Below are 25,868 nucleotides of genomic sequence, written 5' to 3'. Positions count from 1 at the left end.
GAAGGAGTTGGCCGTCCTCATTTCGTCCTTCGCTCTTCCTCCCCTCGCAGGAAAAAGCGCTGCGCTTCGCTGCTCCGCCAGGGGGCAGGAGAGGACACATTACACAGAATTAAAAAAAAAAAAAAATCCCAAAAGTTTTTCCCCAAAACTGTGTTCCTCGTGAAACTGAATCCTCCAGCTGTGGCGTCCCAGGCGCCCGCCCCGACCCGCCGCGGCTCCCGCCCCGAGGCGGCGCCCCTCGCCCGCCGCCACCCCCTGCGCCCCTGCCCGCGCCCCTGCCCTCGCCCTGTGCTGTCCGCGCGCCGTGGACCCGCTGTTCCCAGCACCTTTGCCCCGACCCTTTGCCCAGAAGATGAAGGTTTGGCTGCTGCTTGGTCTTCTGCTCGTGCACGGAGCGCTAGAGGATGGTGAGTGCCTCTGAGTGCGGGGTTACAAGTTGGTGCCCCGACTGTAGCCGGGATCCCCCAACACTTGTCCTCCAGCCAGCTCTTCCTCCAACTCCTGACCTTTCGAGGCTCCGCGCTGGCGCCACTCCCTGCCTGTGTGCACCTGCCCCCTCCTAGCAGGGTCTCCTTATCTCCCTCTCTCCACCTCCTCTGGGTGCCCTGGGACGGTGGCAGCTACCCCGACTCTTAGTTCCCCAGCAGAAACGCTCCAGCGTTCCCAGAAAGCCTTTGGCGGCAAACGGAGCATCCCCAGCCAGCGCCTGGTCCAGCCCCTGGTGTCAACGTGTCGGTCTGGGAGGTGGCGCGGAACGGTGGCCGGCTTCCACCTCCGAGCCTCCGCGTTCACTCCGGGATCTGTGCCTTTGAGGGCGGCTGCCACCTGAGCAAGGCGATTGCTGATTCTTTTGCAAAATTCAAAGTGTCTTCCTCCTCCCAGCCACAGTCCCGGGTTTATTTCTTGTACCACCTAGGGCTTGACTCCTGCAAGATCCTCCTAAGTCTTAGACCAGATACTTCTATGGATTAAACTTCAAAAGGAATCAGAACCCCACAGCTGTTAATTATACTTAACTGAGTGGATGGGAAAACAAGAAAATGCGTGTTTGTACAGCCTAAGGGACTCTTGTGGCTCTACTTTTTCCAAAGTGTGCTTGTCCTGGGTCCACCCTGTTTTGTAGAATCACGACCAAAGGGTCAGGCTTTATTTTTACGTGTGTTTGAATGTGTTGTTTATGTCTATGTGTACATCCATATCGCTGTTAGCGTTTACTTGTCCTGCTGGCTCCATTATTCATTCGATTGGTGTTATTTGTACAGGACATTTTGCGTCTGGGGGCATCCTGGCATCCTGAACCCTCCCTTGGAATTCCTCAGCTACAGCCACAACTTTTGCTTCGTTTTGGTTGAAAAGCAGCTTTTGCTGTTATGCAACCTCACACTGGAGCCAACTCGACCTGGCTCACATTTTATCCACTACTCAGTCCTGACCAGTTCCTTTCTTTCCCATGAAACTAAAAGTGTTTGCCAAAAAAATACCACCTTCTAGATTGCAAAGTTCATGGTGGTTGCAGGACTTGAAGCTGAGCATGAGGATCCTTAGGCTTGGAGTCTTGCTGAATAAAATGTAGGGAGTGTTTCTACTGGGGGCGGGGTGGGGGGTTGGTGGTCAGCAGGTACTCTTTGCCCAGAGCTGGCTTGAGTTCATGTTGTAAAATGTGATACTAAAACGCTCCTGATTGCCAAAGTGATGGAAATGCAACATTTTTTTTAACAGGGCAGGAGGTGGCCAGACAAAATAATGTCAAATAGCCCACTCACTTGATTATACAGTTCGCCCAGATGCCTTTTTCGGAGGCTCAGGGAACAGGGTCAGCCTCTGCCTTCTGGATTTCTCCCGTTACCGTGCGCCCAGACCGCGGGAACGGTTACAAACTGCCTGAATCAGTTAGCACTGTTTGAGTCAAATGTCATTTATACCAGCAATGAACATTTATGAGACAATCAGAGAAAGTTCAACACAGACTAGATGTTCTATAAGAAATGATTGATTGTAGGTGAGACAAGAGCACTGTGGCTTTGTTTTTAAGGTATATACTTTAACATACGTAGTACAGACAGTGATTAAAATACTGAATACATAATTAGAAAAGTAAATCTGCCTCGTTAAATTATATAGCAGTTTCCCTAAACCTATTCGGGATGCTTTTTCTGTTTTGAGTTGCGGTGTGGCTGGCTGGGGCCAGGAGCAGGCCAGCGAGAGTGCCAGGCTCTGATTGGCAGGCTGGGATGTGGTGCACGGCCAATTGCAGACACGAGGTCATGACTCAGTGTATCCCACTGCCTTTCCATTTCTCTGATCACTCCTGGGAGAGGCCTCCTGATAGAAAACAGCTTTCCTGCAAGCGTGTATTGGGTGTAGGGCTCTGTGTGCCTGGCCTAATTCTAACCCAGTAGCATTTGCCTGGCTTAATTCTAAAATGCTTCAAATTTTTAGAAGTAATGTTATTTCTCTTCATAAACAGTGGGAGCTGGAAGGGCATATATTACTCGTGTAGCATGAAAGTGAGGCATGAAAATAGTTACTAAACAGCCCGAGATCCCACTTAGAGTGGCCGTGGTGGCAGCACCTGATTTTCAGCATCCGAATGGAGCGTGTGCCACTGTATTCACTGATCGGTGCTGCTATTTCATATTTCACGGGCACTTACCAACTTTTGACCATCTACATACTTCATCCAATGTCAGAAGCAAGTGATGCAGCCTACGTATTGATTTGCTCCAGCTGTTTTGTTGATCTTGATTAACACTAATTTGATCTTCGGTCTCACATGGGTTTATTTGCGATCTTGCGAAAAGTTATCTTTCTGGGAGGACCAAAGAGATTCATTATGATATGAGGGCCATACAGCCAGGTCTTGGTAAAGAGGGCAACTTTGATGATGATTTTCTAACCTGGACTCTATCGTTTTTTGTGCCTCAATTTATTCCTTGGAAAAAGAGGGTAAAATTAGTTCTGAAGTTCTTATAATGAGAGAAGAATTGTAAAAAATTCTCATTGTTGACAAGTGCAAATCAAGGATGTTTGGAAGCATTTAGGATTTGGGCCTGTGTGTTTGACATACGAAGCAATCTCTGAACCTTAGACCCAGAAATAAGAAAAGTTGACAGGAAAGAGAGAGATGGGGTGTGCCGGCCGGAGGACCGAGAGACGTCCCGCGGAACCGTGGCTTTTCCCACACAAAGTTGTAAAGCCTTCACCCTGTGGTGCTCACGATCTAATGAGGAAGACAGACGAAGAATAAACAAGTAAAGATTCATTTCGGGAATGATAAGTGGCATGAAGAATCACTAGTCGGGGTGTATGAGTTTCCTAGGGCTGCTGTCTCAGAGTAGCACAAACTAGGTGGCTTTAGACAACAGGACTTTATTCGTGCACAGTTCTGGAAGACAGAAGTCCAAAACGAAGGTGGCAGCGGGGTCAGGCCACCTCTGATGCTCTGACTAGTGTCCTCCTGGCCTCTGCCAGCTTCTGCTGGTGGCAGTGATGCTTGGCTTACACCTGGATTACTCCAATCTCTGCCTCTGCGGTCACCTGGCTGTCTCCTCCCTGTGTGTCTCTCTCTTCTCATGGCTCACTTTCGTGTGTGTGTGTGTGTGTGTGTGTGTGTCTTCCTGTAAGGACACCAGCATGTTACATTAGAGCTCACCCTAATGTGCTGATCTTAACCTGATTATATCTACAAAGATCCTATTTCCACATGGAGTCACAGTCACCAGTACCAGGGGTTAAGACATCAATGTGTCCTATTGGGAACACAATTCACCCCGTACCTCGGGTCAAGAGGATGGAGAGGGCTGCAGGCGGAGTGAGAGCGTGGTTTGAAGGGGAGAGTCAGAGGAAGCAAATGCTGCAGGTGTCTCAGAGACACCAGGCCACGGGCACCCAGGGCACAACAGCCCCAGGGTGGCCAGTGTGGCTGAAGGACCTCGAGGTATGAAACCGGCAGTGGCAAAACCTTGTAGGGCCCGGAAGACTGAGGGCTTTATTCTAAATTAGATGAAAGCCGAAGAGGGTCTTGAGCAGAGGCGTGCCCGGGATCTGATTTATGCTTTCAAAGTTCAGGGGGTTAGGGTGGAAGCCGGAAGCCTACCTGTGGGGCAATGTCAATGATCTAGTGGCTTAGTCCAGGGTGGTCACAGTGGATGGAGGGAGAAGAGATTGGGTTCAGGGTCTATTTTGAAGGCAAAGCCATGAGGATTTGCTGCTGGATTGAACGTGGCTTAGGAGAGAAAGCAAATAATCATGTGTGAGTCTGAAGTTTCTGTCCTGAGAAACTGGGTGAAGCCAGTTGCCACGTGCTGATAAAGCCACTCTGGGAAGGAGCATTCTGAAGGCATCCAGAGTCGGTGTGGACATGTCCAGTTGGAGTTGCCGGCCAGCTTTCCAAGTGGCAGTGCTGAGCAAGCGGTTCAGACCTGGAATTGAGAGGCAAAGTCAGGACAGGAACAAGGCAGCTCTCAGTATATAAATGCTGCCAACACCCAGGGGACTGCGTGAGACCGCTTAGAGATTGAGTGTCTTTAGCGATTGAGAGGAGTTGCAAGGATAAAGCCCTTGGGACTCAGACCAGGCAGGAAAGGGAGATGAGGAAGGGCTGTCTGCGACTGAGGAGAAAAGCCAGGCCACTGCTGGGTCCTGGGAGCCAAGCAAATAAGCGTGTTTCAACAGGAGAGGGATCATTTCCCAGTATGTGTACAAATGTCAAATCATTATGTTGTGCAGCCGCAACAAACACACTGCTATTAAATTACCTCAGTTAAAACAAAGAAAAAGAAGCGTGATCAACCCTGTTATAATGGATTTTCTGAAAAATGTTTCAAAGTAAGGTCTTCACCCTGGAATCCAAGTATCTAATTCTTAGAGATGGCTATTTTAAGAAAACGGTGCTTTCAGAAATGGCAGGGTACTTTGGAGTGGGATTGTCAGAGGGAGTAGGGAAGGAAAGCCTCTCGTCTTTTTACATTTTCATCTCCCAAGCATCAGTGCTTTCCTGCCTGCTCAGCTTTGGTCTTGGAAAGCTCTCTATGTTCCTTTGGGTGTTTCTTGAGGAATGGAAAAATGAGAGTGAGGCATGGCTGTCAGTGTATGCAACCCCTGAGCTAGCTGTTCAGCACATGGATAGTGTGGTGGCTTGGATGCTACCTCTTACTGACCATGGGGAGCAAACACCAAACAGCTACGAGGCTTTGATGTGAATAACTGTTCACATGTAGTCCCCATCTAAGCAGCAGTCAGGGGTCCTTCGGAAGAATGCATCTTCTCCTCCAACATGGTGCAATAGAATTAGAGAGGTTCATAGTCAGGTCATCTCTATTGAACAAGGGTTCATTGACTCCTCAGTTGATGCCGAAGAATCACAGTCCTTTCTCCTGCTTTGTAACATTTATTCATTCATTTTGGAGACAGGATTTTGCCCAGCGTTCCCGCACTTGGGGAGTTTAATGTATGCCTTGGGAAAGCATCTCCGGCCCTTCCAGGGAGGTTGTGCTCTCATCCCTGGCGTCAAGTTCTGTTTGACTTGGAACTTGTTGTCAAAGCCCGGAGCAGAGCAAACAAAGAAACCACTTAGACAATGGCTCTGTGCACGAGATTTGTGCAAATAGAGTGAAGCTACTACAGTGTTCTTGTCTCTCTATGAATTAAAAGGCAACGGCATGAGCCAGAGAAGGCTCTAGAGCTGCAATCGAAGGGTCTGGCTCTTCACTACCTTCTTGGGGAGCCTGGGTGAACCACCTGGCCTCTGTGATCTCACTTTGCTTCCATCTGTATTAGGAAGAATAATAGTGTCTTTGCCTCCATCACGCGTTTGTCACGGAGCTCACCATCAGACAGTAACCTGACCGTAAAACAAGCAGTGCTCACCTGGCACCTACTGTGGGTCAGACACTGTTCCCAGGATTTTAAAATATTAACTCACTTATTCCCAAGGACCCATGAGACAGTCATTAGCACCATATAATTCTCAATTCACAGATGAGGAATCTGAGGCAGAGAGAGGCTAAATAACTTCTGACGGTCACACAGCTGGTAAGTGGTGGTCAGGACCTGAAGGCAATAATGCTACTTAACGGTTTGTGAATTTTACCTCCTATTTCTCTAGAAAATGCAGTTGTCTCCCAAAAATGCAATGGTAATGGGCTTTCATTTTTATTTATCTACCATATAAATTCTTACATGTTTTAGGGCATGTAATTTATACATAGTTAGAAATAATTCGCATAGTTAGGCTGAAGAGTCACACTCTTTAAAAAGGAGACATGGGATTTGGGAGTCACCCAATCCTAGGACTGCCTGGGTGTCTGTGGGGCCACTCATCTGACTCCTTGAACTTAGTGTCATTCCCGTAAACCAGGGAGCAATTCCATGGTCAAGCAGCTGGACCAGCTATATAGCTAGATTGACTGGTGGGCTTGCTTGGCCAAGAGGTTAAATAACTTTGTGGGGCGAATAGCACACATTTGGATGCGTAATAGTCATGATTAGGTAATCAAATATTCCTGAGCAGGGTAGCCACCAGGATCTGATAACTCACAAGTCGGACAAGTTGTGCCGGCTGCCTGAATTCCATAGGATTTACAGACAGTAGCCACGTTTGATAGCTTGAAGTCCTGTCGTGGGATAAAGAAAACACAGCACGTTATTACTTTTTATTTCATCTTTAGTGTATGTTTTTCCCATTACCATTTAGTCCCCTTATATCCCCCTCCCCCCAGCAGTCACCACACTGTTGTCCATGTCCAGGAGTCCTTTTTTCTTTTTTCTCAATCCCCCCACCCTTTAACTTCCCCCCAACCTTAGCTATCACCCTGCTCTCTCACTACGAGTCTGTCTCTGTTTTGCTTGTTAGTTCAGTTTGTTCGTTAGGTTCCATATATGAGTGAAATCATATGGTATTTGTCTTTCTCTGACTGGGTGATTTCACTTAGCATAATGCCCTCCAGGTCCATCCATACTGTCACAAAGAGTAAAATTTTCTTTTTTACACCTGAGTAGTATTCCATTGTGTAAATGCCCCCTAGTTATTTTACCCACTCATCTATTGATGGACACTTGGGCTGCTTCCATATTTTGGTGATTGTAAATAATGCTGCAATGAACATAGGGGTGCTTACATTCTTTCACATTAGCGTTTGGGGTTCCTTGGCTATATTCCCAGAAGTGGGATCACTGGGTCAAAAGGCAGATCCATTTTTAATTTTTTATGGTATCTCCATACTGCTTTCCACAGTGGCTACACCAGTCTGCATTCCCACCAAGAGTGCACAAGGCTTCCCCTGTCACTACATCCTCTCCAGCATTTGTTGTTTGTTGATATATTGATGACAGCCATTCTGACCAGTGTGAGATGATATCTCATTGTGGTTTTAATTTGCATCTCTCTGATGATTAGTGACTCTGAGCATCTTTTCATATGTCTATTGGCCACCTGTCTGTCCTCTTGGGAGAAATGTCTATTCAGGTCCTTTGCCCATTTTGTATTGGGTTGGTTGGAAAACCCAGCATGTTAGACATCAATCCAGAGGTCCATGAATCTCATAGGTGCAGTGCAGCTAAAAGGCACAGATGACTTGACATCATAATAGTAGGCTTTTATTTTCTACCTTAAGAAAAACACAGTGACTTTCACTCTATTGCAAAACAGAGGCTTATGCTTCACAATCGATGTTACTGATGAGGGTACATCTATTGGTTTGACACGTTGTCAATGGTTACAGTGCCTCTCCTGGGAGGCTCGGAAAGGGTGTGTGTATGTGCCACTGCCCACCCCCTCTGTCCTTAGAACCCCAGGGGTAAATAAACTGAGGCACGGGGTCAGGGGAAGTCTTGGCAAACAGTAGGCTCAACAGCAGGTACTGGGGACTCTCTTTGGTGACTGGGGCTCAAGAATACAACTCTGCTCCCTGGAGGGACTGAGAAAGCTCAGCAAGGCTCATGACCCAGAGGAACCAGAGCAGAGGCAGGGACTCAGGCCTGGGGAAGGAACATGAAGCCACAGCTGGACCTGAAGTCACAGAACATCCAACAGGGACCAAGGGACAAGGCCTGCAAGCCCAATCAAGGCACCGAACCGAGGAGATGTTGTTGATATTGAGCTGGGAGTGGGATTGGGTCCAGAGCCCGGGCCAGCCTGAACTAAGAGCAGAGGCTAGATGGCTCCTATTTCAAAAGGCAAAAGGCAACACGCAAAGGAAGCCGTGTTCATCATTCCGCAGTTGAGTCCGGAGCATTGCCTTTCCGGTACAAACTATAACAGCACGGCTCCATGAAAGCTCAGAGGGTGCGCACACCCATGTAGCCAGCTTGGATCAAGATGGAACATCTGTGGCAGTTTCCCTTGCATCCTCTCCCCTCCAGGGAAACCACTACCTGACTTATAATCTCTGAGACTGAAGCCTGAGGTTTCTGAAAAATCAAGTGTCCGATATTTATAAATCGGGAAATCTGCTTCTCTGCCATCCTTTGAGGAATGAGATCTAGCACCCTGGGTGTGTGTGCCCGTGAGGCAGAGCCCTCTGTAGTAGGAGCAGCTGTCTCTTCTGTTTAATCACTTGCCTGGCCTGCTGCATCAGACCTTGTAACACTTGTCTTTTTCCATCTCTGGATGCCAAGTTCAGTGTCTTTGTACTTGTGGTCATTCCAAGGTAGTATTGGATAAACATGTACATTAAAAACGGAAAAAGGTGACTTTTTTCCTGATTTACCCCACTTCTCTATTTTAAACAAATGTCTGTGATTCGCTCAGTCAGCCAAGGTTCTACAGTTATCTATTCAAAATACACACAGGACGTTTACCTACACTTGGTGAAGCGGGCGCTTGGCCTGGGATTCAGAAGGCCTGAGTTCCGCTCTCCCATTCCGCCTGAACCAGCTGTCTGCAAATTATGTAACTTTTCAGGGCTTCCTTTATTTTTAATCTACAACGTGAGGACTTTACCTAAATGACCTCTCGGGGTCCTGTAAGTTTGGACATTTTATGACTCTGTGGGCAGATATCAAGGTCACCTTGGAGCTCATGCAGACAGATGGGCACGCTGACCCTACAGTCTCCTTCTCATCCCTCTGGGGGTGGCCTTCTTGGGCCCAGAGGCTCACCAAGGACAGGGCAGTGGGAGTCTTCCCCTGTGTGCAGGCTGTAAGGGGAGCCTTGTCTGTGCCGAAGGGGAAACAGTGATCACATGGACTTCAAATAGGTCAGTTTTTTATTCTAACCATTGGCCAGCAAGTCTCCACGATGTGATAGAATAGAAACTCCTCCCCCCAAACATTTCGTTGGCTAAGTTCTAAACCATTGCTACAGCTCCTGTTGAGTTTTAGTGACTGATAGGTAGTTTTAAATGGGTACGGTGTAGTGCTTGTTTCTTACTAAACCCTGTATTCTGCGTGGACATCGTCGGCCCCTGGAGCACAAAGATGGCACTGCCCGCGCTGGTTTCGGAGAAAATTCTCAACGGGTCGAAGTCTCCTGGCGAAGTGTGCGGTGCTGATGATGTCGCCACTTTCTGGAGAGGACATTTTCCTACGTTTAAACAGTAGGTTCAAACTGCACACTGATAGCCCCGCGGTTGCAGGGGCAGGAGACAGACCCCCCGAGTGGCTTCAGTTCTGCCATTCTGCGCGCCCCCATAGAGATCGTGAGACAGAATTTGAATTACAAGGAAAGTATTTTCCTTTCCTAAGTGCAAATTTCAGTTCATATGTGAAATATATCTACATAAAACCTTTGAACCTGCAATATATTCACTTTCAGTAATTACTTATTCTAAAACTAAAGAATGAGCCAAGAAAATCATGATTTTTACTGAAAATAATTTTGACACATGACGAGAGGGGTATTAAAAAGTGATGTGTTTTAGCTGTTCAATACTCTGGGTGGGTTATTATTCTCTCTTTGCATTTGTACTAGTTACCGGCCAGCACCCTCCCAAGAACAAGAGTCCAAAGGAGCCAGGGGAAAACAGAATCAAGCCCACCAACAAAAAGGTGAAGCCCAAAATTCCTAAAACAAAAGACAGGGACTCAGCCGATTCGCCTCCGAAGACACAGTCCATCATGGTGCAGATGATGGATAAAGGTCGCTTCCAGAAAGCTGCCGCTACCCTGAGTCTGACAGCCGGGCAGACGCTGGAGCTTCGATGTAAGGGGAGTAAAATCGGATGGAGCTACCCCGCATACCTGGACACCTTCAAGGACTCCCGCCTCAGGTAAGCAAGTATTTATTTACTTACTTACATTGAGTTAGGGTTTGGTTCCACTCCGTAACTAAGTATTATACTGTTTCTGACATCTACCATTTCACTCTAACAGCTTATGAAAATGGAAGCTCGGTGAACAAAAGTCATGGGTTTAATTTCTTTGACCAGTTAAAAAAAAATTACGAATCCTATCAATGTTGGTTTAAAACAGTGAAATTACATAGGAAGTCATGTGACAAATAATTGAAACTGTGATACACGGAGATAGATATTTAAAAATTCATATTGTAAATAATAATGGACCCAATGCTTTATGTTATTTTTTAAGTAATCATAACGAAAACTGAAATGACCTCACAGGAGATTCCTATAAGCAACTTGACCTGAAACCAACTTAAACTGTTTTTGAACTTTTCAGCTGCTTCTCATTAGTTTTACATTTCCTCAGTATGTGATTTTCATATTCAGAGGCATCAGTGGGTAAGAAGGCTGAAAATTTCTCATGTTCGAATGACTACCTTTAGGAGGCTGCTTTCTTGCTCAGGAAAAGTGAAGATTTTGAAACCTGTGAAAAGCAAGGAGACAGAGCGTGCTTCACGGGTCCTGGGTGGGGGGAGCCTGAGGGGTCAGGGGATGTGAGTCCCCTGTGTCTTCAGCAAAGTCCCCTAACTTCCCTGGGTCTCAGTTTTTTCATGCAGAGAATAAAGGGGACCAGACTACAGAATTTCCAAGATCCTTTCCATCCAGTTCTTCATATGATTTAGAATAGAGAAATGCAGGATATTATCTGTTTGGGATGACTGGAATGCGAGAAGAAAGAACGAGGATAGCAGGTGTCCCAAATTCTGCATATTTGAAACAGCCATATATCTGCACAAACTCCACCTCTGACCTTCACCTTCCTCAAGGACACCACCATCCACTCAGTTGCTCAGCCAGAAGCCTGGGGAACGTCCTTGCCTTGTCCCTCTCCCGAAATTCCCACATCCGGTCAACTACCAAGTCCAGCCAATTCAGCCTTCCTAAGAGCCTGTCCTCTTTCCAGCTCCGCTGTCACTGCCGCGGTCCCAGCTGGTATCGTCCCCTGTCACCAATACTGCCACAACCACAGCCAACCCAGGTGTGCCCTCCTCCAACCTCTTCACTGCAGCTGAGGTGATGTTTTAAAAATGCTCATCTCTTCCTGTCATTCCCCAGCTTAACACTTGGTGGGTGTCCATGGGGGATAAAGTCCAACATCCCCACGTGACTGCTGAGACCCTCCCTGGTCTCCGCAGTGTCTCTCGAGTCACCACTCACCTCTAGATTAGTGTCTCTGCTTTCACTGGCTGGGCTCCGGTGATTGTCACCGGATTGTCAGTGCCTCAAGCTCTTGGAGCTGAAACCCTTGCCTGGACCCTCCCTGGCTGGGTGGGTCAGTTGGTTGGAGCACCAAAAGGTACACTAAAAGGTCATGGGTTCAATCCCCAGTCAGGATGATTTCTGGAGGCAAGAGATCAATGTTTCTCTCTCACATTGATGTTTCTCTCTCTCTCTCTCCCCCTGCCTGTCTCTCTCAAAAAATCAATAAACATATCCTCAGGTAAGGATTAAGAATAAAACAAAACCTGCCCTGGACCCACTCATGGACTCACTTCACCCGGCTAAATTAACTTCAGCCTCGGGGTCACTTTCTCTGGAGCCTGTATCAGCACCCCCACCCCCAGGCCTGCACCGGAGCCCCTGGTGCATTCTCTTTTGAGAATGCCTGGATTTTTTTTTTAAATGTGTTTTTCACTGGGACTTAACTAAGTGCTTGGCATTTAGCCTTAGCTATTGAATGACGGAATAACAATCTTTTCCCCTTTCTTTCTCACACACATACACTTTGGGGAATAAATAAATTAAAGTATATGTATAAGTAGTATCTCTCTACCTAACCTCTGGTGTTAGGACCGCTTTCACATTTTATCCTGCAGATACTCTTCTGGTTTCATGGAATATAACAGCGTCGGGTTTTTCTTAAGGGACGGCAGGTGGGATGAGGAGTGAGGGTGAGAGAATGAAACGGTTTTTCCCATTTTCATCCCCACACTTTTGAAGTCCACACACGGGGCGGGGGTGTGTGTGTGTATGTAGCCCCTGCTTGGAACAAATCTGGAATTATTTGTTACCATAAACCTTTTAATTTACCAAAGTCAGATGTACACATTTTAAAAAAATCAGAGTGGAGCTGTTTTAAGTTTAGTCTTTGACTTAAACAAAGTATCCTGAACCTAGATGATTTGGTCCTTAAAGATTTAACCTTTTCTAGGAGTATTTCCAAAGTCGTGTTAGCCAAAATATGTTTGAAAATATCTTAAGGACTCAAAGTAAAGTGAACATAAATCTGAATTGAAAAGAAATATCTAGTAGTTGAAAAAGTCAGTTTTGACTTAACATTAAGTAGTATTCATTCAAAGCACAGTGAGGGCTTTATAAGAAAGTAAAGACAGATGTGGACCCCTAAGGACTTTTCAAAAAAATGTGAAAAATGTGAAAAACATCTAGTCATAACTCCATATCAAACAACAACAAAAAAATCACGATTTATTTGACACCAGAGATTCAACAAATTGACTCTTGACATCCTTCCCGGAACGTGGTACTTTGGGGTAGAAGAGAAGTATTCATTCCGTGTTTTCTTTTCCCATGAAATGAGTTCTTTCCATCGTCCTGACAGCTTTGGGTTGGAAGCGTCCCAGGTGCGCTTCCAACAAAACTTGGTCGTTTTAAGCAATCTTGGCAGCTTCTGGAACTAAGCTCATGTGCTACCATATCTGTCCAAATTTAATCCTCTGACTGGAAGAGGGAGCGTGTTATGGAACAGAGAGGTCAGGCTGACACACAGCAAGATTCAAATCCTGTCCTTACCCCTAACCGACACGGTGATCTTTGATCCAGTAATTTTGCTGGAACCGAATTTCCTCATCTGGAATATGGAGGTAGTATTACCTATGGTAAGTGCTGCCTGACCCATGGCGAATGTTCAAGAAATTATAGCTAACTGTTAGTAAGTAACATGTATTTCTCAAGCCCAGTAATCCACATGTTTTAGGACATTTGATTCTGACCAGGACTCACATAAATCAGGGAATTGTGCACAGCTATGTGGCGTCTAATATAGAGGATCCAAGAAAGTTTGTACACTTCTCTCCCACTTTCATTTAATTGATCAGTTCTTTGTAATCTGGGGCCTGTGTCCATCTTCCCCCAGGAAAACGTAAGCCCCATGAGGGCCTTTACAACACCCGTTTGATTCAGCATCAGATTCTTAGCACCTAGAACAGTGCCTGACACCTACCAGAACTCAGCAAATATTTTCTTGGCTTCTCCAGGGGTTTAGGCATCACCTCAGAAGTCAGCTCCTAGTCACGCATGCCTTCATTCACTCAACATTTAAAGATGTTTACACTCAGTGCCGATGTGTGCACCGTGCGAATGGGAAGGAGGGTAACAACAAAGTGTGAATGCATTTGAGATCCCTCTTTACCCATTCTGACCATCTTCACTTCTCCCCGTCTCTTTGTCTTAGACAGCAGTCTGTTATTTCTGCTGAACTCTTGAACATGTCTTAAATAAGTTATTTTGCCCTCTGGCTTCCTTCATTCCTATTTGGAAATTTCCAGCCCCGAGTGAACCTGTTTACTTCCTTTCTCTTGTCGCCCCAGGACGCTGAGCCCTGCTAAGGAACCATGTGTCTGGCCGGGTGGGTGCTGTGAGTTTGCGGTCGCCTCACTTGCGCCTGGCAAAGCCGAATACATTTCTTTAGAGAGCTCACTTTCTGCCTCTTCTCAAATCTCTGATCTCCATCTCTCTCACTTTCAGCTAATAAAATTACCACCTCATTGATCGGGAAATTTGAACCCTAAATTGCCTGGACTTCCTCTTGTCACATCTCTTTCTTCCCCGCTCTCACAGTTACAGTGGCGACAGTGTCTCCTCTTGACCAAGGCCAACGCTTCATCTCTGCCCTGGATCTTGTGCTTACAGCCTTTCCCAGGAACCCTAAGATTTCAGTTATCACCCCGCCGTTCTGGCTCGTCACCCTTCTCAACAGGACCATTTCCATAAACCTTCTCCACACGAGGAGATCCCACCTTGGTCCCCAGGTACCCTCCAGCCACCTTCCTCTCTCTCTTCACCTTCCCAGCCAGACCCCTGGAGGAGTCTCTACATTCATCATCTTCTCTCTTCTCATGACTCCTCAACTACTGCACCCGACACCTGCCCCCTGCTCCAGATGCATTTTTATCCTCAAGGTCAAGGTCACTAAAGCCAGAGTTCATGTTTCAATTCCCTGATAGCTGTTCCAGCGGGTCCGTCTGCAGAAGGGAATGCTCTCCTCTTGCTCGCACAATGCCATCGTCTTCTGGTTTTCTTTCAGCCTCCCCGGCCCCTCCTCACAATATCCTTCACCGGCCTCGAATCCTCTGCTGCCCTAGGTAGTAAATGTGGGTTCTCTGCCCTCTTCTCTTCCCTCTGCCTGCTGCCAAACGCTCATTTATCCATGTTAGATTAAATGTTTCCTCTAAGCTCTAGATCAAACTCTGCAGCTGCTTGCCCAACTGCCTGGACCTTTCAGGAGCCTTTCTTTAAAAGTAACCTGAGCTCATGGTCCTTCTGCACCCCTGCTCATCCTCTTGTGTCTTTTAGTTTGTGAATGGCCCTAATTCCATCCAGCTGCCCTTGACCAGAGGCCCAGGAATCACCTTGGACACCACCCTTCTACACCCAATCAACGACCATGCCCTAACGGTGCCACTCTGTAATTATTTCTTGAGTCTCCCCACTTCCTTCCAGCAATAGCGCTAGTCTCTTACAGCAACAATCACGTCACCGGCTGATCTGCACCCAAGCTCGAACCTGACCTCAGTCCTCCATGCAGCAGTCAGATCTGTCACAAAAGCACATCTGCCCCCCCCCCTTTTCCTGCCTGGAGCCCCTCAGCTGAGCAATTCTGTTGCTCTTAGAATAAGGTTGAAGCTCCTGACCTGACCCACGAAGCCAAGCATTGTCTGGCCCCACCTTTGCCTGCGGCCCCATTTCCTCTCTCTCTCTCTCTCTCTCTCTCTCTCTCTCTCTCTCTCTCTCTCTCTCCTCCGCACCCCAGGCCCCACGGACTTTTCCTAATCCCCAGGTGTGTCCGACCCCTTCCTGCCCGGGGCCTTCGCGCATGCAGCTAATGAACACACAGGAATAACTGCTCTGCCTCCTTCAGACCCGGGTCCCTCTCATCCTTAGGGAGAGTTCCTGGCTCCTGGTCCCCTCTGCCACTGGCCCCCTTCACACACCCTCCCTGCACATCGATCACGCACGGTGCCATTCCTGTCGCCTTGGTCATTGATGTTTGTGTCCCTCAGTAGGCTGTGAGCTCGGCAGGAATGATATCGGCTTCCTCACTGGTGCTTCCCCAGCCCCCAGTGCAGCTCCTACTACGCAGTGTGGTCTGTGCAGCACTCCAGTGAGACAGTGGTGCCCAGGCCCCGAGAGCAAGCTCGGTGAACTTCAGAGATGAAAGGGACCTCCGTAGTGATCAAGCTTAAGCTCCGGCTTTGAAGGAATGAGGAGACAGAATCATAGAGAACAGGTGTCTGGTCCAGTGAGACAAACTGGTGAATGGCAGACGCAGTCTTCAACTCCAGCCTCCTGCTTCCCAATGTGGGGCTGACACCCTGCTCGGGTGCTCTGGGTGTGGCTAGAGGCACACAGGTAGACAGAAGGGCACACTCGGCTTAACGCAGGTGGTAGCTTCAGGGAAGATAGATCTGTTGTCTACTTTTTTTTCACTTTGGGTACTAGACTAACAAACCTGATTTCTGAAGTTAAGATTCAAGACAGAAATAAAATTCTTTTCCAGAGAGGTGCACTGAGAGTGGTTGAAATTTCACATTGATTTCAGACGTTTGGGGCATTAGGTGTTAAAGTATTGCCTCGGGCTATTTAGAAAGGGGCTCTCTGAACAAAGGCCATCAAGAAGCCCCATGCTAGAAGGTGGGCTTCTAACCCCCAGGGATGGAGCCAAGGAAATGGTTCTCCTGAGTCTCCCATTCTGTGATGCTTTCTTCGTTCGCCTTGGCAAGCCTGTGCCTTCAGAAGTCCACCAGATGGCAGGCTTTAGCCGTGCTACAGTTGTCTTCCTTTCACCAGTGAAAAGCATTTCCAATGAGGACCAATTAGGTAAAATAATTGCACACTTGTACTTATGGTTCTTTCATCCTTTTAGGCCATGCAGTGGTCACAGTTTAGAGCTATATTTTAAGCAGCACAGAATTCAGCTTCCCAACAAACACATTTAAAAAGGCGTGGGCATTCGTAAGTTTCTGCGCCCACTCAAGCTCTGAGTCCTGCTGAGACTTCCGGAGCACCAGGCACTTTGGACAGCTTGGGTGACTTCTCGGTGGCAAACAGTAACATATTTTCAGATGCTGCAAACTGGCTCAGATTTCAACTCCAGACTCAGTATACCCCGATCACATAGATCTCCATTCCCTTTTGAGATCAGAAAAGAGTGAGGGTGTTTGACAATAGGTATTGGCATTTATTGTATACACGTTACTATTTGTTTACTGTGTGCGGACTCCTCTGCCTCCTTCCCTGTATGTTCTCCCACTTTGCTCCCACTTCCCAGCCTCCCTTAATTTATTTTTTTCCTCTTTTCCAACAAGTTTTGTTTTATTTTGTGCGTGTATGTGTGTTTGTTTTTGTGTTCAGCATCTACAATGTTCATGGCCCTGTGCTGGGTAGATGCTGGAGATACAATAGTGAGCACGGCAGACCCACCCTCAACAGCCAGAGAGCTTTTCATTTTGTGGGAAGACAGACTATTAACTAAGCCATATTAATACATAGCTATGTGAGTGCCTTGTTCGCAGAAGTTCGGAGTCCGGGAGGAGAAAACTCAAGCTAATATCCAAAGGCTGAGAGTTAACCAGATAAAGAAGGGGATGGAAAAAGAATATAAGAAAATTCCAGAACAAGGAACAGCATGAGGAAGTGCCTAGTGCTGAGGAAAAAGTGTAGCACCTGAGGCATTGAGGGTGTGTGAGGAAGATGGGGTGGCTCAAGGTTGGGGAGGATGAAGGAGGTGACCAGGCAGAGAGGACGCTGGCAGTAAGCAGGAGTCAAACCCCAGGGGGCCCTGTCAACCACGATGAGGAAGTGAGTGTGAAATCTACCAGTCACTGATATGAAGCCTTCTTAGCAGACACACACAGACAGTACAGAGAGATACGCACCGCGGTGCGAGGGCTATTCCTTCTCACTGCCTCTGGGAGAAAGACGGCGCCCCTCCCAGTCTCAGCTGTGCCCCATCTCTCTCCGTGTGTCCTGGCCCCGTTTTCCGCAAGCTGGGGTCTATAGACATGTTTTTGGACCTCAGTTGCTTTGCAAGAATTTTTTTAACTGTGCTCTTATTTTATTAATATAAAAAACATTAATATAAGAAATTTCTGGATCATCTGATCAACCTCTGCCAGTTGATCAACACAGTCCATTTCCATCTTCTCTGGAAACATTTTGTTTCTTCAATATCATAACTCACTTCCAGACTTTACAGCAGGAAGCTCTTGGCACAATGCTGAGCCAGGTAATGAAATAAGAAGAAACTTAGAGTAAGTGGCCCGGACGATGCCTCAACTACAAATCACTGTGGAGCGAGAGCAGGGAGACTCTGGAGATCTAAGCAAGGTTGTGTCTGCGGCACAGACACAAAAGCAAGCTGGGCTGAGAGTGGCAGTAAAGAAACCCCACTCCGCACCTAGGAATTCGGGTGCAGGCATTGCCTTTTAGGATGTTGCTGTGGTGTCTGAGAGGGTGGTAGCATTTTTCAGTCAAGCCGAGTTCCGCCGAGGCGTGGCTGGGGCGCAGGAGGCCTCCCTGGCAGCCTGCGGCCAGCTCCTCTGAAAACAATGAACAGCTTCTGGAGAGAAGGGAGCACAGCTGGGTTTTCACTCAGCCACAGTTGGCAACAGCTCACTCCCTCCCCTCCCCGCCCCCAACACGAAGGGTGGGCGGGCCGAGGAAGCAGAGGGTGGGCTCCAAGCCAGTCCAATCCTGTGGTCCAACACGGGAAGGAGAGTGGTCTGGGGGTCATCCCCATACGCGGAGGTTGTGGGTTCGATCCCTGATCAGGAATTGAATGAACGCATGAATAAGTGGAATAACAACACCCGTCTAGTCTCAAGAAAGCAGTGTATTTCTCTACGTTTCTGGTGTTTGTTCAGAAGATTTACCATGCAAGTAACATCAGTATGCGTGGGCACCTCGAGAGTGTTGGCGAGATGGGAGGTTCCATGAGTTCATGGCGCCAGGTGCAAACAGGGCCCAGCCCACGGCCGCTGCATTGAGTGTTACAACTTGGCCATAGCACGCTCACTGGCAGTGTGCCAGCCCATTAGTAACACACCGCTTGTTCCCTAACAAGGGTGGTGGTGGCTTGCTCCATTGTCTTCTGTCACTCCTCTCCCAAGGCCTATTCTTCCCCAGGGTGTGGCTGTGGCTGAGGCTGCAGCTCGGCAGAGCTGGGCTGGGCGGGGAGAGGCGGGAGACAGGGCTGGATTTCTTGTGTCCCACAGAGAAGTGCTGATGGATTTATTCTACACAGTAAGATGAGAATCGCCAGAAATGAGTTGTTAGCATAAATGAATCATAGGGTTGCCAACTTGGAAAGGTGACCTTGTAAAAATTGCCTTTACAACAATGATTTACTTATTTCTGTGAGTTTCTCTATATCCCCTAAGCTGTGTCTTACCATCACCCGTGAACTGGCTGTGCGACCTTGGGTGAGTCACTGGGTCCCTGTGACGTGAGGGATCCAACCAGACGGCCTCTACAGTACCTTCTAGTTCCAAAACGATTGTTGGTGCTCGTAGTACATTCACTTAGATGAGGTGCGGACCAAGCAGGAAGAGCCTTCGCACAACTTATGCAACTCAGCTTCTCTCCTGAACTCTGCTCAGTTCTGCTCACAGTCACCAGTAACTGCTGCCTGCCTGGTGTTATGCCACGCAGAAAGTGTGGGTAATGTGGACCAGGGTAAGACACGGTTCCTTCTCGGGAAGGGGTCATTTTACTAGAGAAGTATAATAGGGAGCTGAAAAGGTCACACAGCACAAAGCAGCAGAGAGACAGACAGACAGACAGATAGATGGATCTCCAAGGTCTGTGATAAAGGCTTGAAGTGCAGGGTGGGAGAAGCCTGGCTCTGTGTGTCCTGGGACAACTGCAATGGCACCTAACACTTGTGAGTGCTCGTGCTGGGCCAGCGTCCTTCTGGGACCTTGTACCATTATTACCTGATTTAATTCTCATCACAACCCTGGAAGGTAGGGACCACTATTACCTCCACATCTCGGGCGAGGAAACTAGCACAGTAAGATTAGTTTGTTAATAACCGTCACAGAGCCAGTGAGGTGTCACAGAGACAGGATCTGAACGAAGGACATTGGACTCCTGCATGCAGGCTGTTTTACAGATGCCCCTGAGCAGAAAAGCTCTCCCTCGGGACAGACCTCTGAGGAGCAACCAGGTATGTACCGGCCAGAGAGGAAAAGAAGAGAGCCTTTTAGAAGGAAAGAGATGGCAGCAGGGCTGGGGTGGGAATGAGCCGGTGCGGCTGGGGTCGGTGAGGACTCTGGTTGGGTGACGAGAAGGGTCCACGATGGATGAAGGAGCTGGGCAGCAGAAAGACTGGAATTCTGGGCGAAGATGGGCGCCCTCGATTCTGTGAGCCCTGGGAGCGGCTCACTTGTGAAGTGGGGAGACGATAACAAAACAGTGTTTGGAAAAGTACGTGGGACACACTTTTGCAGAGCACTTGAAAGAGACAGGGAAGATGTTTTTTCTAGAAGGATCAATTTGTCGGCCGATAGAGTGTAAGGATTGGAAGAGAAATGGAGAGTCAGTGTTGCTATTAAGATTCCGTCTGGGTGGAAGGTGCAGCTATGACTCCAGTAAAAGAGATGGGGAAACCCGGGGTGGGAACCAGGTGAGAGGGGAGGCTGCGGGGGAGACTCCCAGGAGGGGGCGCAGCCTGGCAGCCACGGGTGCACGGGGACCACAGCGGGTGTGAGAACAAAGTCACGCTGCACTTTGGATTATCTTTTACGCTCCGGCTGGCCTTTTTTTTTCTTTTTAAATCAGAGCAAAATAATATAATGTAAAATAATAAAGTAATGGCTTTTTTAGGTCTCCAAAGGAATACCTGCTGGTCCTGCCTTTGGAATCCACATTCTAAAAAGGCAACACGATATGAAACTCACCTTCAGATTTTCAAAGTACAAATGAGCCACCCACCATCACATGGTTAGAGTATCTGTAGTTTGTAGGTGGTGTAACTTGTTCCGCTCTTATATTTTTATTTTCTTCTTACAAAGTAATACATGCTCATTTAATTTAGAAACTAGAAACTAGGTAAGTTAACAGAAGGCAGAGGCCACCGAATAAACCAAGACACACTGTCAACGCTGCAGTGTAGAATCGCCTGGTTTTATTTTTATATATAAAAAAGTGTATCGAAATGTACCAACTCCTCAAAGATTACTTTTCCCCTAGTGTACCATGAATACTATTCGATGTTGTGACTGTAATACCACCGTACATTTAACTGAATTTTTATTGTTGGAATCTTAGATCATCCTCCCTCCCCACCCCCATCCCCCATTTTTTTGCTATCATAACTGTTGCTGCAGTGAGCATCTAGATAGCGATGATTTATTCCAAAAGTGAAATGCTGGGCCACAGGCATGCTCGGCTGAAGGCCTTTTATTCTAGGAAGCCTAATGGGACTTCCTGCTTGGTTAAGCTCTCGTTTATTAGTCCTGGTTTGGCGGGTGCTGTTGAAGAGACACCCATGTCTCCGTTTCTGAAAATCTGAGAAATCTCTGAAGGAGGAAGAGTCGCTTTCCCTTTGTGAAGAAGCCAGATACACTGGCTGGAGAGTCGACAAGAAAGGGTGATGTCAGCAGGGTGGATGAGGTGGAGTGAGGATACAAGGGGAGACTTCCCGAACCATGGTCAGCCTGTGGTCAGAATCAAGGACAGGAGCTGGAGAAAGGAAAGGGGTGTAGGTGGGGCTGAAGGGCTAGCCCTCATGAGAGAGAGATAAAAGTGCCCATTATGACGTTTTAAATAGCACAGAAGGATCTGGTGTAAGTCACTGTAGAGGAAAAGACCTGTGTCACATTTCACACACGTGAACATAAGTTGTTGGAACAGAAGTGTTACAGTTACATTGTAAGGGTTGTGAGCATGACCTTGGACAGTCCTCAAACACAGAGAGAGAAAGAGGTATTTCAGCTTTCAGCTTCATTTCTGATATTGAAACTGTATTCTCTTTGAAGTTTCTCAGTTTGCATATTTGTTTCTCATACATATTTCTTTTCATCTCCTTTTTTCAAAATCATAAACTGTGGGGCTTTGAAATGTCTTGCCCAGCTGTCTCCCAGGGCTTGTGTCTGTTGACATGGCTCCGTTCCCAGCATATCGTGGAGCTATTATTTTTGACACGTTCTTAAAAGGAGGCTTAGTATAAACACAGCCCCTATACAAACACTTGAAACGCCGACGAGCAGATACACATGAATCTCTATCTCCCTTGATGCTTGGCACAGTTCCTCGCATGTTGTAGAAGCTAAATAATTTATAAATGTGGAATGAATGTTGAATAAGGAGGATATTTGATGGCATCTTTTTACCTTACTCCTTATCTCTGTTTTATGCCAATAGGGGCATGAGTCTCCAAGGCAGAATGTCGGGGATGATGTAGTTGAGTGGCCCTGGGGAGTCATTCACAAAGACCTTCAACTTCTCCGGTGGCTCCGATGCGAGGGGCAGTTCCCTAAGCTCAGTCTGCTCACCTGTATTATGGGGATAATAACAGTACCGACCTCCTAGAGCAGTTATGAGAAGGAAACCAGTCAAAATATGTAAAGGGCTTAACACAGGGCTTAACACAGATGAAGCACTACTTAAGTTCTAGTTATTATCAGTAGTTTCACTCACCATCACCATCTCAGGGGGCTGAGAGAAAGGAATGTGTACATGGATACGCTCAGTTTTACAGTAAGTGCTTAGTAACTGGTTGTTTTCTTGCCCTGTTTCCTTCCATTCCTTCCTGAGGGGTTTATGATCCTTTACCTATTTATTTGGGTTTATTATCCATTTCAATAGAAAATGAGGTATCATGGAGAATACTGAGCTAATATATTCAGATCTTCCGTGTTATCGTTTGGTGTGTGTGACCATATTTAACAGGACTTGCAGGCTGGTTAGAGGCATCATCTCTTAGTCAAAATTCCTTCCGTCCAGCCTTGGCTGGTGTGGCTCAATGGATTAAGCGCCGGCCTGCAAACAGAAAGGTTGCTGGTTCAATTCCCAGTCAGGGCACATGCCTGGGTTGTGGGCCCGGTCCCTGGTTGGGAGCATGTGAGAGGCAACCAATCTGTTTCTCTCACACAGCAATGTTTCCATCCCTCTCTTTCTTCCTTCATTCTCCTCTCTCTAAAAATAAATTTAAAAAATATTTTAAAAAATTCCTTCAGTCTATTTCACTTCATAGGAAGGAAACCCCTGCCCTTCTCATTTACATTCGTAACCTGGGTCTATGTGTGCTGGAAGTTCTACCACTTCCAGCCGGGAGAGCTCGGACAAGGCCCTTCTCTTTCAGTGCCAGCTCGTCAAAAGGGGGAAAAGTACCTCCATCCTAATGTTTTGAGAACTGAAGAGGACCCTTGTGATAACAATATCTAAAATATATTGAGAGCTTACTCTGTGCCACGCACAGTTCTAACTCTTGAACTATCTGAAGAGCTTATTGCAATGCCCAGCATTCCGTGGGCAGTGCCCAATTTTGCTGTGGTTGCTACAAGTTGAAGAGGGAGGTGTACCCTCCTTGGAATTCCCACGGCACTTGGATAGGGGAATTTGAGAGCAGGGAGCTCTTTACACATCATGGGGTCCCTCCCGCTCTGTTCCAGAACCTCCCACTTAATTTGCACTTTAAGTATTTATGGGACCAATGACTAATTATCTTGTCACCCAGGGCTCACTTCCTGCCCTTGACTTGTAGAAGGACAAGAGCTTGGACCCCACCCTTCTCGCCCAGTCACTGCCCCAGGAGAGGTGCACAGTGGCCCCTCACTTTGGGAGCTGCCAGCCCCCACCTGTGTGCCATCCCACGAGATAGGCCCCGGTCAGGACAGAGTGTGGTGTGTGCATTCAGGAAGCTGCAAGTCTCCACTGACAGGGATGGACTCTGTGTTGGTAAAAAGCCACGAGAGCCCGTTGGAAGAGCTACACACGTTTGTGCACACGCACACACATGCACACAGTCCTGAATTTTGAACAAACGCTCTTTGAAACCTGGATTTACCCATCACTGAGCTCACTGTGCACCAGGTCTGAAGTGCCAGCTTGGAAGAATAAGGCCTTAGGTGAGCTGATGCGCTGGGATGTTCAGAGCTACATCCACTTAATATAAACTCTGCTTTTCTTAATTATACTTTTTGGGGGGTGCTTTGTTGCAGCACCAATTTTTGCTCCACTAAAACCTCACATCCTCCACTTCTTCCATCCCAGGGGATTTGTTACGTGGTTATAAGAGAAGGGAAGGATCTCTCTCTGGGTGAAGCATCTCTGTATAGCACTGCAGGGCTCTGTGAATTTGTGTGTTCATATCACAGTGTAGACCCTTCCCTCGGCAACCTTGGGTCACAGTCCAACCCCTTGGGTAGCCTGCCGCCTGGACCGTGTGAGGCCATTAGTAGAAATAGACATTCAAATCCAGGCATTTAGAGTGTAATCCTGCTAAATAATTCGTTTCCTGTTTTATAGTGTTTGCATATGAGAGGGGGTGGAAAAATCCAGAAATGTTTTCCAGTGTATTTCCTTCCTTCCACCCCCAATCCTGCTAAAGATACAGCACACAGGTTTCATGGGGTGGTAGGGTTGTTCCCAAGTGCTAAATTCTTATGTGCCCAGTGCCTTTCCTGTTGGGAATGGCCTCATGTACTTTTCATCGCCACAGTGCTAGCAAATACTGGACCCAGAGGAAGTGCCAAATAGTTGTACGGATTACTCGCTGATTTTGTACCCTGGTGTTGAGCTCTGCAGGGGATGTGGCTAAGACATTATGGTCTGCCTGGGAAGACCTCCACTTCCTTTTTCTCTCCACCTTCGCATATTTTACCTGTTGAAATCCAGCTCCATCCTCACAACTGAAAGTGGCCTTTCGGTGGTTGCCAAAGACTTTCATTCTGCCCAATGAAGTGTGTGTGAGTGCGTGTATGTGGTCAGCAATCTCTCGTAAAGGCATCTGATCTTTTGAGCATCAACTTCTTGAATATTTCTCCTCGACGATTCCCTTTCCCAGTTCCTTTACTTTTCCGATTTTCATTCTCGTCCCTCTCTCTACCTTTTCTTTTTCTTCTGGCCCCCTAGTTTGGCTCTAGATTTTGTCCTCAATCTTCTCTTCTCTTGGCTTGTTGCTTTATCTTGTTGACTTCCTTCATTCCTTCAGCTTCCACTCTTACTTCTATATAAATGACACCCCGCACAGAAATCTAGTGCTGTTTTCATCTCCTCTGTGCCAGGCTTGGGTTTCCAGCTGCCCACAGGACATCCACACTCACATGGCCCACATTCGATCACAAATCCAATATCACCAATAGTGACTATTTTTTCGCCTACCCCACTCTCCTTTCTCTTCTCAACTGTTCCATTTCAGGCAGTAAAAACCCCATTCTTTTCAACAGAAATACAAACCAAGTGGTCATTGTTGATGTCTCTCTTTCTTCCACATCTTATACAACATCTGTCATCAATTTCCCCCAAGAAACCATTCCTTAAATTTGCTTCCATGCCACTGCCAACAGCCAGCCCAGCCCCAGCCCTTGCCCAGCATTGCAGTTAACAGCCTCTCAGCCTCCCCGACTCCTGTTCTCTTCACTGGTGTCCCAGATTAGGCAGACCCATCACTCCCCATTCAAAAGCTGAGGGTGGTCCCTGCTGCCTGCTGAGTGAAACGTGCACCCTTCTTGCTGTTCTCAATCATCTGCCCGTGACTCCTAACCCCTCCCTGTGTCTCCGCCATAATTAATGGATTGAATCTCTAAATCATTACTGAGTGTCTTCTACCCACCATGCATGGGGCCATGGCCAGAAGAGAGCAGACCAGGCCCTGCCCAGCCCTCACGGGGCTGGGGTTTCCTGAGTGAGTGAGCTCACTTGCTCAGCCCCCCTTGCTGCCTGTCCATCCCCTTCCACCACCACCATTGAAAGTCCAGCTTGTCTCGCCTCCTCCTCAAAGCTGCCCTCAACCTCTTCGGCCCACAGTGGTGAACCGAACCCCTTTGCGGAGTTCCTGGTGTTCTTGTTGCAAGCACCCCTTTAGCTATTCTCTGATTTTTTCATGTATGTTAGTTTTAATTCCTGCCTGGATTGTAATATCCTTGAGGTCCACCGGTTTTTATTTGCGGTGCTAACGATTCCCAATGATGGGTGTGTGTGGTCATTATTGAAGTAGTATTCACAATAGCCACTACTAATCTGCAGTAATGTGTAATGAAGATATAATTAGGATAGTACAATGAAGTAGGCATGTTAGGAGTGCTTTATATGCATTTTCTTATCTAATGAGTATTCAGTACAAAC

At 47.3% G+C, this 25,868-nt stretch overlaps 1 protein-coding gene across 1 annotated transcript in view; it reads left to right on the top strand.

The window, feature by feature from the left end:
- The first annotated feature begins 204 nt into the window (after window positions 1-204).
- PDGFRL (platelet derived growth factor receptor like) overlaps window positions 205-25,868 on the top strand; it is a 36,545-nt gene continuing 10,881 nt past the window's right edge. The window contains exons 1-2 of the mRNA XM_024562759.3: window positions 205-407; window positions 9,911-10,208. Of these exons, the coding sequence (XP_024418527.1) occupies window positions 353-407; window positions 9,911-10,208 (353 nt within the window). The 5' untranslated portion in view covers window positions 205-352. The remainder of the gene's footprint in view (window positions 408-9,910; window positions 10,209-25,868) is intronic.

This window comes from Desmodus rotundus, chromosome 13 (genome assembly GCF_022682495.2).
Source record: "Desmodus rotundus isolate HL8 chromosome 13, HLdesRot8A.1, whole genome shotgun sequence".
NCBI lineage: Eukaryota > Metazoa > Chordata > Mammalia > Chiroptera > Phyllostomidae > Desmodus > Desmodus rotundus.
The sequence above is the reverse complement of the archived record's forward strand: the minus strand, read 5'-3'. Positions and strand labels throughout refer to the sequence as shown.